Genomic DNA, 15155 nt, shown 5'->3' on the forward strand with positions numbered 1-15155 from the left:
CAACAAATTAATTTGTCATCTTCAGAAGCCTACAAAATTAGGGATATTAAAAATCTTTAGACCTCATCTACATATTTACATGATGCATAAAAAGTATATTACAGAGACTTACTTAGTTCAGTAGTTTTGTATCTCTTGCAGCCAATGTTCAGTTAACACAAGACTGAAATCTCCTTCAATAAATCATTCAGAAGAACCTCCATTTCATACAACTTATTGGTTAAGCCCTGTACATTATGATATAGCAGATTCAGTTCAAAATGAGGTACATTTCTAGCCTTATTAATACTTTGAGCATAGGCTCTTGTCTTCTTTTAGTTTGTGTCTTGATCTCCACACCCTGGTGTCCTGGACACCTTAATAGTATTCTTTTGCAGTGGATTGTTTGGAAGCTGTCCTATGCCTGGTTACTTGCCATGATCTGCTGTCCACTCTTGTACAGCTTTGTCCTCCATTCACTTTTTTACATGGTGACACTGTTTTCAGTGAGTCTTCTTTGTCAGTTATTCATTCCACAGAATGCATATTTACTGTATTCTTTTTTTTCCATCTTTGCCATACAATAAGCACTTATTTTTTGGTGTCAGTCTGTTCTGCCTATTGCAAGCAATTAACTCAGATTAGTGATGAAGTGATTGGCTGAAGCATAGGTGAATAATGAAGGTTCCTGCAAAGTTCTTCTTTTCCTTTCTAAACCAGATGCAGTCCATGTGTTGTATAACCACTGCTCCTTAAAAACAGATTAACACCCATTATCTTAGCATGACTGCACTGGGCAGGACTTTCCATTAAGAACATGTTCATTTTGTATATTCTATTGTTCCAGAGTGTCCTGTCAAATCTGTAGGAAATTGTGCACAGAATCGCTTTAATGTTTGTATTTTTCGAGAGTAGCATGTTCACAACACACGGGTATTCTTTGAAATCTGTTTCTACATCATTTGTTCCAGCCAGAACTACCAAACAGTCAAATTTATTTACGTCATGTACCTTTTCTTCAATGTTGTTAACAACATATTTCAATTGTGCATTCACTTTGACAATAGATGTCACAAAATACCTTGGAAGAAGTGTATGATGTAATAAACTAGTACAGTCCGTGACTACCAAATAGAAATAAAATCATGTGTCTTGTATCTGCATGGTTTACAGCACTTAAAACTTTCTTGCAGATATCACTATTTATTTTATAGGAGTTGCTAACCTCACTTTTTCTTAACGATGCAAGAGTACTTTGTTTACTTTTGGCATTTTCATAATTTATCATAAATAACACATCACAGTGGTCATTGTCCACCAAATTTATGCTGCTTTCACATATTTTTTGATTTTCAATGCTTTTTAACTGTTCTTATCCAAAGAAGGCAAGTTTTCTTGAGTGAATTTCATCATTACTTCCTTCGTCATCAGCTCATGTTTTTCTAATGTGAGTTTACTAATATCCATTTTTGGTGCACTAATCATAACTTGCAAATCAGACACACGTTCATTTAATTTTAATATTTCACATTTACACTGTACACATGATTTCTTTTTACCAGCAAAATATAGTCTTTTTTGAGGAGATACTTGATAAACTTTCACACTGGCCACCACCTTTTCACTTGTCATGGCCCTGTGCTATAGGCCTTCTCCTTTTTCATTGTGACATAAAAGAAAGTCAAGAAGATCAGTGCTCCATTTGAGTTTTGTGGTTCTCAGATAATAATTTAGGAGTCCAACAAGTACAAGAACTTATGGTATCCTCATTGTTTGGTCGTAGTCTCAAGCTAAATATTCCAAGAAATACAAAATGGTTGAGGCTTTTGTGGCCACTTTCTAATGTATTGCCTGCTGGCTTTCTTCCTAATACCTCCTTCCAAAGCTTTTTTAATGATTTTTCTAACATTTCATACACATGAGTGACTGGCATAATCAAAGATTCACCCTCCATTGGAGACTGGAATTGAGCCAACGGCCAGGGATTAGGATTATGTACCAGTTGTGACAAAGTCTGAGGGCCTTTCTGTGGCCATTATCATTGTGTTTCTCCCCTTATTACATGCAACAGTCATTTTCTGCAGCACAGGTAACCAGTATCTATTTTCCTTGAGGCTTTCTTATTTCTTGTTAAAACTACTGTCATATTTATGAATTTCAAGGGCTTTCCTGAGCAAATAGACATGGCAGGTTCTCTCCACAATGAGTACCTGTAGACCAGTGAGTTTTGGTCTCAAATGGCACGTGCTTCAACATGGCTAATTTCTCCACCTGTGCCAGTATCATTTTCTTATTGCAGTTTGAGACAGGTGGAAAAAGGACAATGGCAAAGCAGACACTGTGTGAGACTGAGCACACAACAGAAGTCACCAACATTAAGGGTTTTTGCTGCGAGGAAATGTTACCACACCTACTTGTTCAGGCAACCCTTGAAGTTTATAAACATGAGAAAGGTTTTAACAAGAAAGAAAAAAAGCCTCAAAGTAAATGAACCATGGTTTCCCATGCTGGACTGAATGACCATTGCAGGTAACAAGAGGAAAATCACAGCAGAAATGACCAGGTAAAAGCCCTCAAGTGTTGGTGTAAATGGCACATATAATTACAAGGTACAGTTTCAATTCCAGTCAACTTCCACCAACGGAGGACGAGTCTTTGACAATGCCAACGACTTGTGCTGGTAAGTCACCAGGAAAATCATTAAACAAATATTGAAACAAGATCTTGAGATGAAAAACAACAGGCAGTGTTTGACAAATGAAATGTAATGAAACAATAGATTTTTGTGATTTATCTTTGTCAGTTTTCTGTACTAACTGATTACTTATTACCCCTTATGTCATGTCATCCACATTCACCTTACCCTTTTATAGAAGTGACTCTTTGTCCATATACAATGCAAATTTAATGATGAACAAAAGCTTTGAGAGTTTTTGGCACAGACTGGATTTTATATTTGGTGGTGTAACTCTATTTTGAATGGGTATGGCAGACTTGTGTGAACGTTACCAAACAATCAATGTAATATATCATGCTTGCAAAATACTGACATGAATTATGTACAGAAGAATGGGAAAACTGGGTTCCAGAGATGTGTAGAAATATGCAAGACAATAGTGACTGTATGACTAATCTTAGGAGATAAGTTGAAGAAACCAAAACCTACTTTTATAGCTTTTGTAGATACAGGGAGCAAATGTTATTTACAACTTGTACAAAAACCAAACTGCAGTTGTAGGAGTCAAATGACATGAAAGAAAGGCAGTGGCTGAGAGTGCAGTGAGACAGGATTGTAGTCTAGTCCCTATGCTATTCAATCTGTACATAGAACAAGCAGTAAAAAAAACCAAGGACAAATTTGGAGAGTGAATTGAAGTTCAGGGAGAAAAAAAAAAATAAAAACTTTGAGGTTTCCTGATGACACTGAGATTCTGTCAGAGACCGTAAAGGATTTGGAAGAGCAGTTGAATGGAATGGATAATGTGTTGAAAAGAGGTTATAAAATGATCATAAACAAAAGTAAAATGAGGGTAATTAAATGTAGTCAAATTGAATCAGGCAATGCTGAAGGAAATGAGACATTTAAAGTAGTGAATGAGTATTGCTATTTGAGTAGCAAAATAACAGAAGATGGTCAAAAGAGAGGACGTAAAATGCAGACAAGCTCTAAAAAAAGAGAGAGAGAGAGAGAGAGAGAGAGAGAGAGAGAGAGGAATACATTAACATCAAACATATATTTAAGTGTTAGGTATTTGTCTAGAGTGTAGTTCTGTACAAAAGTAAAATGTAGATAGTCATGATATCAGACAAGAATTGAACAGAAGTTTCTGAAATGTGCAGCTATAGAAGAATGCTGACAATTAGATGGGAAAACTAAAGAGCAGGTTCTGAATGAAACTGAGTAAAAACAAAATTTATGGCACAAGTTGATAAAAATAAGGAATCAGTTGATAGGAAACACCCTGGGGCATGAATGAATCACCGGTTTTGTAGTGGAGCAAAGTGTTTGAGGTAAAAAGGGTAGAAGGAGACCAAGAGATGAACACAGTAAATACATTCAAATGGATGTAGGCTGCAGTAGTTATTCAGAGATGAGGAGGCTGGTACAGGATAGAGTAGCATGGAGAGCTGCGTTAAACTAGTCTTTGGACTGAAGTCAACAGCAACAACACTGTAAATGAATGAGAAGTAATAGCACTTTCATGTTGTCCCAGCTCTGAGAACTTCTGCTCTTGGACTGGTGCACCCTTGGGCAGAATACTGCACTGCACTCTGAATCAACAGCCCACAGATCAGATTCACTGACACCCAGATCAAACAGACTATGTATGAGGTTTGACTGAAAAGTAATGCCTCCACCTTCGTAACTCTTCAACAGTTGGCAGCATTGGTATGCGGCAGGTACTGGTTTGTTCCGTAGTCTCTTCTCTACAGCTCCAGTTGGCGGGAAGCCTTAATAGTGAAAGGTTGTGTTGTTACAGTGTAAAGTATGGAGCCCCGCACAGACAGTCAGTCAATGCGATTTAAGCAACGTGCAGTCATTGAATTCTTGACAGCAGAAGGTGTCACCCCAAAGGAGATTCATCACAGAATGAAAGCAGTTTGTGATAATTGTGTTGATGTGAGTTCTGTGTGTCGTTGGGTGAGTAAGTTTACAGAAGTTGAGGCAGGAATATCTGACCTGCATGACAAACAAAGAGTTGGACGTCCTGTAACAGTAACGACCGAGTTTCACAAGCAAAATGTTGACAGATTGATTCAGGACGATCATGGTATCACTTCAGAGAGAAACTGCAAGCACAATTGGCATTTCACAAGAATGTGTGTGTCACATTATTGCTTTGCTTGGCTATCGGAAGATGGCCAAACTGCACACTTCACATGCTAGCACAGGAGAACTTCAGAGACTGAATATAACGTCCGTATGGCACCCTCCATACAGTCCAGATTTAACACCGTCTGACTTCCATCTGTTCACGATAATGAAAGGTGATCTGCCCAGACATCATTATGCTTCTGATGAAGATGTTGAGAAAACTGTGGTTGCGGAAACAGAGTGTTGACTTCTTCCTTGACAACTTCAGAAAACTTGTTCATCATTGGCAGGACTGTATCCAATTGGCTGGTGATTATGTGGAAAAGTGAATATTGTTAATTATAGATCACATTCTAAGGATTATTTCTGCATTTGATTTATTAAAATATTCCCATCCAAGCCCAATTAATGAAGGTGGAGGCATTAATTTTCATTCAATCCTCGTACATCTTCAAAGGATCAATCACAACATCCAACTTTCTGGATGCCTATTCTCTGTTATAAGGGGCATTCAAATGAAACCTGGTCACTAGTGTAAAGTAATGGTAAAAATTTTATTAACTCAAAAATGTAGTTATACACAGGACACATAATCAAAAATAGTTGCCAAAACTGTTAGCACATTTATCCCACTGCGACACTAGCCAGTCAGTTCCATCCTTGAAGAAGCTAGCAGGCTGCTGTCAGATCCAGGTCTGGATCCAGTCACACACTTCATCATCCATTGCGAATCAATGTCCGTGAATACCTTGTGTTAGAGGTCCAAACATATGTAAGTCACACAGTGAAAGGTCGGGGCTGTATGGTGGATGTTCCAGCATTTCCCACTGAAACTGCTGCAATGTCGTCTTCACTGCATTGGCTGTGTGTAGGCATGCAGGAGGATAATGCCATTGGACAACATGCCTCGGTGTTTCGACTTGATGGCTCGTCTAATGTTCTGTAACATATCTTGATAATGCTAGGCGTTCATGGTGGTTCCCTGTTCCAGGAACTCGACAAGCAGTGGGCTCTTGTGGTCAAAAAGAAGGATGTCATGACCTTAACAGAAATGGTGCACACGGCCTTTGATTTCTTTGGAGGTGGTGAAGTCGCATGTTTCCTCTGTTTGTTCTGATGCTTTTTTTCCACTTGAAAATGGTGGCACCCTGTTTCGTCACTTGTGACAATACATGACAGAAAGCCATATTTCTGCTCCTGATAAAGCGGCAGATGATTCAAAGACATCACCATTCGAGTATTGCACTGTACAGTGGTCAGTTGGTAGGGAAACCACCCCACACAAATTTTTCAAAAATTCGAGTGTTGATGCATTATGGAGTGGGTGGTGCCCCTGCAGTTGTCCAAGAATAAAGCATTCACTTCCGCAACCATTTCCGGTGTGATGACATGATGAGCCTGTTCAGGATGAGCATCGTCTTCCAATGATTCACATCCCTCAAGGAATCACTTGTGCCATTCCACAACACTTAAACGACTCAGACTATACTCAACATACACAGCCTTCATCCATCGATACATTTCACGGCCTCCAACTCCCTCCGCCATCAAAAATCGAATCACTTCTCATTGTTCCTGCTTACTCACCTGCATGTTTGGTAGTGGATGATAACTTGTGTGACCACCTTCTCTTCGGCGTGAAACCACACTGGCGCTATGCAACATCAAATGGTGCACATGCGTCAGTCTCTCTACCACCAGATGGCACACCATACCCGCAGTTATGTGGTGCCATCTTTCATGTAAGGCACAGGTAGACACATTGACCAGGTTTCATTTGAATGAACCTCATATATAGCTCCCTCGTTTTTGTGGTGATAACCTGCTCTCAAATGGGTAAATTCTAAAAATTGCTGGTAATTCTTATATCCCTATACATGAGGATATTCCCACACTCAATAAAAACAGACTTCACTCCCATCATCCAACTAATGGGCAGATATATGGGAGAACAATGCTACCCCAGAAAAGTTTAAGATGCCCCACTTCTCATCCAGGCTACCAGCTTTAGAAGAGCACCACAAGATCTGGTCTGCACTCACAGGAAAAGGACAAATAGTGGAAGGTGTGGCAACTCACTGTAAAAATGGAGATCAATAACATTACTCAACTGTGATCGCATTGCAAAATGTCCAAGTGTTCAGCACATCATATATGTGTGTGTGTGTGTGTGTGCAAAATCATTCATTTTGTGGAGCTCTGGAGGAGGTCTTGATGGCAACAAAGACATCAACTGAAAAGCATTGAGCAATTGCATATATGTTTGTGACCTCCTGTGCTTTGTAAATACTGTATATTCAATTAACTTATAATTATGATTTTTTGTGTGTGTTAAATATGTGTATACATATTGTTAAAGACAAAAATGCTTTTCTTGTGTGATGTGATACAAGCCATACACTAAATATATAAATACTAAGCTTTAAATTAATTGCTCCACTATATAGTTAGTGAAGTTACTGCTTCTGTCTACGCACTAAGCCCCATCCTGCATGAAACTGGAGGTTACTTGCACATGCAAGGCACACTTTGTAGGTAAAATGATAACGGTGCCCAAGAACTAATATCATCTATTTCTTTAGCAGAAGTCTGCATAAAAGCCTTAAGTTACATACATACTGGTGTCAGCCCATATCTTTTCTCTCAGCAGTGCTATCCCAGTAAGATATGTTGAAAGCCTTTGTCTAATTATGAATTAAAGAGAGAATATGAGCAACATGAAACTGTGAGGCAGGTGGAGAAGCATGTAATGAAAGGCAAAGGGCAGATTGACTCCTGGCATGTCACATAGTTCTAACTCTTCAGGAAATTTTACTATAAGGTACACCACTCCCAAGTGATGGATCCACTTTAAGCAGAAAAATGATTGTTTAAGTAAAAGATTTTTGGCAATAGATAGAATGTGAGTGAGGATTCAGGAACCAAATATAGGATGCAATAAATCTAGTCAAAGATTTACACTTAAAGGACAATCATGATAATGCAGGAATCTTAAAACAAGGAGGTACAATGGGAGTTGCCTCCTGCACCACTTTGTAAAGTAGATGTACAAACAATGGCTTCAATGAAGATAAGTGAATGAGTGTTTGCAGTATTTTCAAAGAAAAATACAGAGGTAAATAATGAAAGAAGAACTTCATGACTTGAGACAACAGATAAGAAGAGAAAGTTTCAACAGCATGGAACAAATATGAGTTCTTTCACAAAAGATGCAATTCACTGACAATTATACATTTACTATAATTGAGGAGAGTATTTTGTACCAGAAATGTCCATTCAACATTGTATAACATTCAACTTCATAACAGTATCATCATTATGACTGGTTCTCAGTATTAAGCCTTGCTTCAGGGGGAAAAATAATGGCATACTCTTATGAAAGTTGTGACTGATGAGATGTGCATTTCATAACAGTGCCACTGTCTGTGGCTAACAGTCAATGAGGCATGTAAGTAACAAATGTTGCCTTCTATACATTTAGTATACTCTGATAAAAGCCAGCTAATAAATATTGCAGAAAAGCAGTAACTGCATGTGCCAGTCATATATTGCAAAGTTTGAACTGTGGTACAGTTTCTACAGACAGTTGAAGTTACACTCAGGGAGAGAGCTACAGCAGGAAGTGGTGCTAAATGCTTTTAGAATGGGCATGTGGATGTCAATCACACATAGGAACTTAGGAGACTGGGACAACACTGGTATGGTAATTAAATAGAAGAAATGGTACCAAATGTTTATCTTTAACAAGAATGGGTGTTACATTGGTATTCTTGATGCATCATTGCATACATAATAACACATCATGCACCAAATTACCATGAAAAATTAATGCATTTCATACAATAATATCCAAGCAGGAAAAAATTAAGAATAATTCAACACAAGAACCAGAGCAGTTCAAACAAGGTATTTCACAACAAAAATTTAGGCTAATTGTCTCTGTTTTCTAAAATTGTCATGGAATCCTCCACTTTCATGCCATGCTGTGCAACACAACAATAAATAGTGATGGCTTCTCTGCTGCTATTTGAAATCTAAGCACATTGAACCTTGACAGATACAAACTCCAACAGGCCACTATTATGCTGCATGACACTATATGTCCACATTCAGTGAATCAGATACAGATCTTGTTCAATAAAAAAAATCCACTGAAAGCCATTTCAGTCTCTTTACTATTCAGTCCTGGGCATTGTGAGACTTTCTGTCTTTCCAGAGATGAAAAACACCTTGCCTCTTTGCAGACAATGCAGATTAACAAGCTACAGAAACAGTATGTTTACCAAGTAATAGTTACATAAACTAGTACTAAATTTGGCGGTTTCTGTATTGTTCTAAGTGATTATGTAAAGAAATAAATGAAAGTATGTGACAAATGATTTGTTTAATTCAATTCACAGTGTCATGATTTTGCTTGAATTTCTTAACATATAACTTACCAACTTCCTTGACTGCAAAATTTACAGGTGTAGTTTTTGTTGAAATTTCTGGAGCAAAATGTGGATTTCCCAGTTTTGTTGTTATAAAAAATCTAAATTCTGGGCTGAACTGCACCAATCTGTCAAATAATTTTATTAGCATCTGACCACCTGAAACAACAAGAGTATGTATAAAGTTAGTTCACACATTGTATTAAGATCAATATGTACTAACTATTAGTGCGGATGGTAATAAGTTTGTACTTAACAGACAGCAGTGACATAAAAGCAATAAGAACTAAAACAATAGAATTATCAATAATTATAACTACTGCCTGTGCTATGGTGTTGTATCAGTAATTCCATCTTAGGAGATACGGGTGCCAAAATATTTTTTATTCTAAGAGGTAGAAGGTATGTATGGAGGGTCCAGATACTGCAAGGAATAGTTCGTGTCAGATGCAACAATGTATCAGATCTACGAGAAATTTCAATATTTATTCATAGTTTATAAATGTTGCCCCATAATCAGAATCTATTGTGAAGACTTTTAAGACTGGCCACAGAACTATATAATTTATGTGATGGTGTTCAAGGAATCCAAAATTCATATCAAAATGAAAATTCACTTGAGAAAACTGCAAAACTTCAAAAAGACAGAATGGCTGGTCAGTACTTATTTTTAGGAGGCAAAATGCCTGTACTGCCAATAAACAGATCTAAAAGTGAGAACGCTTATGCTATTGTGAGCATGAGACAAAATTTACCCTCGCATCACATGGCTTGCTCTTATTGTAGGGTCCCCCCCTCTCCTATCTCACCTTCTGGCTTGACTTGGCTGGAAAATGACTATGTAAGGCTCTTGCACTAAATCTCATATAATTTATGGAGAGAAAGAGGTATATTATACTAAAACTAAGCCATATTTACAGATCTTAAATAATTACAGTTGAAGTGTAAAATAAAATTCTAAAAGATCTACATGCAATTTGTTACTCATTCTAGTTTCCAGAACAACAACTACCATGAAGGCCTTATTGTCTATTAGCAATTACTCATTCTAGTTTCCAGAACAACAACTACCATGAAGGCCTTATTGTCTATTAGCAATTATTGAATATGAATGTCAGAACAGATATAGAACTGTTTGGGTGATGATTACCGGATAAAAAGTATTTTGGACATGTCACCTGTGCTTCAGACTCTTCAGGGAAACATACTGGAATAGAATTTCATGCAATCATAAGTGCAAAAAGAGCTTGAAGCACAGACTCAAGGACAATGACAGGGACATTTCTGGGAATGCTTCATAAGATTAAGTTGAGGTTGTGTTGTTAATATTAGAGCGATGCAACAAACCCTGGATGAGTGATTATGAGGAAGGACTTAATGCACAGCTCAGCCCTTAGAAACATTCACGCAAAGGTGTGATTATTGCATAGCTTCTCTAACAGAGGGCTATGTTGAATGGAAAACTGCCAGAAGAATCCAATCTGACAAAAGGAGTCGTCATCTTATGACAGTGACTTCCACTTTTTTCACTAGGGCTTTTGATAGTTGTTAATTCTTCTGAAAGACAGAGCTACACAGCAAATATAGTTACAGTATAAGTAACTACTATAAAAGCAAAAAGACTGGCTCTTGCACAAAATTATAGAGCTGAAAGGGTGATATTATTGATGTAAAAGAATTAACATCTTCCATCAAAACAAAAGAACCTCTATGTATAAAACTGAAGATTTTTAATCATCAATGAAAGGAAGTGAAGAGAATGTGGAATATTAACAGATGTTTTCTGCTTATCAGGTCTTGCAAATAGTGACTACACACATAATAGTGGCTAGTAGCTAATGTCAGACCACTGAAGAATGAGAAGTGGCTATATGTACAAAAATAGCAGTAAAGTCCCAGGCCTTACAATTTTATGAATAATGTGTTAAAAACCTCCCTCAATATCTGTGATATGACAGAAAATCTGGAAACACACAGGCTTGTAGCACTGACAATTAACTCGTTACCAGGAGGAAACGACTTCGGTTTCTTGAATCAGTTACAAAAAGCATGAGCAGAATTATGCAGAGTTAACTAAAAATTCATTGTATGTAGTGACTTTAACACTGATTTTTCTATCAGATAGTAGTGCTCAATAAATGCAAGGCTATAGATGCATACATAACTAGGGAATAGATAGAGGCTGCCTATAGGAAAATTAAACAAAACTTTGAAGAAATGTGAAGCAGCAGTATGAATACTGAGCTCAGGTGTCAGAACATATAAGGAATATATTAGAGACTCTGTAGAGGGAAATATTCTTGAGGACAATATTATAGAAAGAGAAGAGCAAGTAGGTGAAGATGAGATGGGAGACATGATACTGTGAGAAGACTATGACAGAGCACTGAAAGATCTAAGTAGGAGCAAGAGCCCTTAAGTAGACAACATTCCCCCATAATTACTGAGATACTTGGGAGAGCCAGCCATGACAAAACTACTCCACCCATTGTGCAAGATGTATGAGACAGATGACATACCTTCAGACTTCAAAAAAATGTAATAATTCCAATTCCAAAAAAGTCAGGTCCTAACAGATGTGAATACTACTTAACAACCAGTTTACTATGTCACAGGTGCAAAATAATGACACAAATTATTTACAGATGAATGGAAAAAAACTTCTAGAAGCTGATTTCACAACAGAGAAGATAAGTTTAATTTATGGAAAAATGTAGGAACACACAACAAAATACTGACACTACATGGAAAGGAGGAGTTGCCACACTTAAAAATATTGACATTAATAAATTTTGCTTAGAGCAGCACTTAGAAGCACGTGCAACAGAGATAGAATTTCATAATAGGTCCTTTATAATAGTAGCCATATACAGAGCACCTTCAGGAAATTTCAACCTGTTTATAAACAGTCTTGAAGATTTATTATCTCATCTAAAATTAAAAAACAAAGAACTAGTTGTTGCTGGTGATTTTAATATAGATGTACTGAAAAACACTGCCAGTGAACAGTTCCTGGAATCAGTTACATTGGCATTCAATTTAATTTCTACTGTAAATTTCCTAACTAGGGCATACAAATGTTCTAAGACTACCATTGATATCTTTATAGACAATTCTAGGCAACTAAGCCACATTACAAAACCAGTAGTAAATGGGCTATCTGACCATTACATGCAACACGTAACATTAAATTTTGAAAATTTTCAGGGTAAAATATCTATCAGAACTGAGTTCAGAAGGCCAATAAAACAATCAAAAACTGAGAAATTTAGGAGATTGCTCAAAGAAATTAATTGGATGGATGTTTAAAGCATCCAAGACACAAATGGAAAATACAAAACATTCATTAATAAAGTTAGCACCTTATTTGAAATTTTTTTCCCCTGAAGGTAACTCAAATTAAGGAGAAGCCTAATAAGAAACCATGGATCACACAAGGGATACAGATATCATGTGAGACAAAAAGGAAACTCTATCTGACATGTAGGGACACCTTTGATACTAGCATTATAGCTCATTACAAAAATTACTGCAAAATATTGAAGAAGGTTATCCAGAAATCTAAACACCTGCATTATGAGAAGAAGATAAATACAACCAGAAATAAAATAAAAACAATGTGGGATATAGTTAAGTCAGAGACAGGTAGGACCAGAAATGAGGGAGAACAAATAGCTCTAAAAATAAATGAAGCCCTGATAACAAATGATTTGGTGTTGCAAGCCATTTAAACAAGTATTTTGTCTCTGTTACTGATAGCATGGGGTTGTCAGGTTAAGAAAATAATGCAGTGGAATATCTGAGACCAGTGCACACAAGTAATCTCAGTATAATGGAATTGACACTTACTTCACCCAAAGAAATAGAATCCATCATAAAGTCCTTGCAATCAAAGCATTCTAGTGGTTATATTAACGTATCAACAAAGTTAATAAAAGAGTGTTCATTTGAGCTTAGTCATATCTTAAGTTATTTGTGTAATCAATCACTTATCACAGGAACATTCCCGGACTGGCTTAAATATGCTGAAGTTATACCTCTCCACAAGAAAGGGGACAAAGAAATGCCGTCAAATTGCAGACCTATCTCACATTTGCCTGCTTTTTCAAAAATCTTCAAAAAGGTTATGTTCAAGCGTCTACTTAAGCACCTTAGTGAAAATAACAGTGTCAAAGTCACAGTTTTGGTTTCTTACCGGTTCTGATATTGAGAAGGCTATTTTCACTTATAGTGAAAATGTCTTTAATTCATTAGACAACAAATTAGAGGTAACTGGCATATTCTGTGACCTGTCGGTGGCTTTTGACTGTGTGAATCACAGCATTCTTTTAAGTAAATTAAAATATTGAGTTTAGTTTCAGACAAGGCACAATTTAAACATAATTTAAAAGAATTTTTGGTGGCTAACTCCTTCTATTCCATCCATGAATTTCTCAACAATCGCAGTAGACCATTTTAATGAAAATTTATTATACTTTAATTTTTGACAATACTTGGTTTTACTCTTAAGTCTGTAAATGGTGGAAGTTTAATTTTAAATCTTGTACATAATTTGACTGTTCTTAACTGAGGATCATTGAAATGAATAATTTACTTTAATTTTTGACAATACTTGTTTGTAATAGCCAAGTAACTAGCTACTGTGTGAAATATGGATTTAATGAAAGCAGATGTAAGTATTAAACCTGTAAATATTAGAAGTTTACTTTTAATTCATGTAGATAATGTTACTATTTATTGACTGATGATCATTAAAATTAATGAAACAAGTTTTTCTAATTACATTTTTGTAATGTGTTTATCTGAGACGTTCCACACCAAGGAGGATCCCCTCTTTTGTGGGTCTATGGAATGAATAATTAATCTAATCTAGAAATTTAAGTGCTGGAAAGTCTGTTCTGAAGGGTGTAATTTTGAAGTAATTTTCATTCCACTAAATCCTGAATGAGGAACTAAATCCTGAATGAGGACCTCCTCCAGGATGTCGAAAATGCTTGTGTAGAGTGTGGCCTTATATGGAAGTGGAACTTGGGTGATAGGCAGTTCAGACAAAAACAGAAGAAGCTTTTGAAATATCATGCTATAGAAGAATGCTAAGGATACGACAGGTAGATCAGACAAGAAATGAGGAGGTACTGTACTGAATCGAAGAAAAAAGAAATTTATGGCATTTCATGATTAAAGGAGGGATAAGTTGATAGGACATGCTTCAGACATCAAGGTAATGGAAAGGAAGTGTGGGAGGTAAAAATTGAAGATGAGGAGAAAGATTTGAATACAATAAGAAAGTTCATGGATGTAGATTTTGGTAGTTATGCAGAGATGAAAAGACTTGCAGAGGATAGACTAGCATGGAGAGCTGAATCAAACCAGTCTTGGGACTGAAGACCACAACAGTATAGCTCAAAGATATTACTCTAATTTAAATCTCTGTAACTACATCTTTATACACATGGTTGTGGGGGACCGGCTGTTCAGTATAAAATGTCAATCCAAAATATCTTCAGCCATCTATATTCACAGTTGTTATTTTATTTGAGCAACCAGTCTCAGCACTACATTTTCCCATCTTCCAGTCCCTGTCCAAAGCCAACAATGATAATAGTGTGAAATACATAACAAAAGGGGTGGTGTAAGTACTATATACAGTGGTAATATGTAGTAACATGTAACAATACCAAACTGTAAGGGAATTACATCAAAGTTGAAGATAAATTAAGGAATAAAATGAAAGAACAGTTGCACACTGTATTAACACAAACTAGGGAACAAAATATATGTCCTATGATTGTTAAAAAGAAACTATTAAATGGAAGTCAATGCTGCATGTTGTGCATAGATAATCACAGTGTGACTCTAATGTCAATGCTTGTGAAACATCTGAACAAAACAATCACAATCATATACTGATGGGTGCAAACTGAAGATAA

The 15155-nt window shown here is 36.6% G+C and overlaps 1 protein-coding gene across 1 annotated transcript in view; it reads right to left on the reverse strand.

Moving 5' to 3' along the window:
- LOC126195572 (dynein axonemal heavy chain 2) overlaps positions 1 to 15155 on the reverse strand; it is a 957657-nt gene that overhangs the window by 186032 nt on the left and 756470 nt on the right. The window contains 1 exon segment of the mRNA XM_049934198.1: positions 9235 to 9384. Within this exon segment, the coding sequence (XP_049790155.1) occupies positions 9235 to 9384 (150 nt within the window).

The sequence above is a fragment of the Schistocerca nitens genome, chromosome 7 (genome assembly GCF_023898315.1).
Source record: "Schistocerca nitens isolate TAMUIC-IGC-003100 chromosome 7, iqSchNite1.1, whole genome shotgun sequence".
Lineage (NCBI taxonomy): Eukaryota > Metazoa > Arthropoda > Insecta > Orthoptera > Acrididae > Schistocerca > Schistocerca nitens.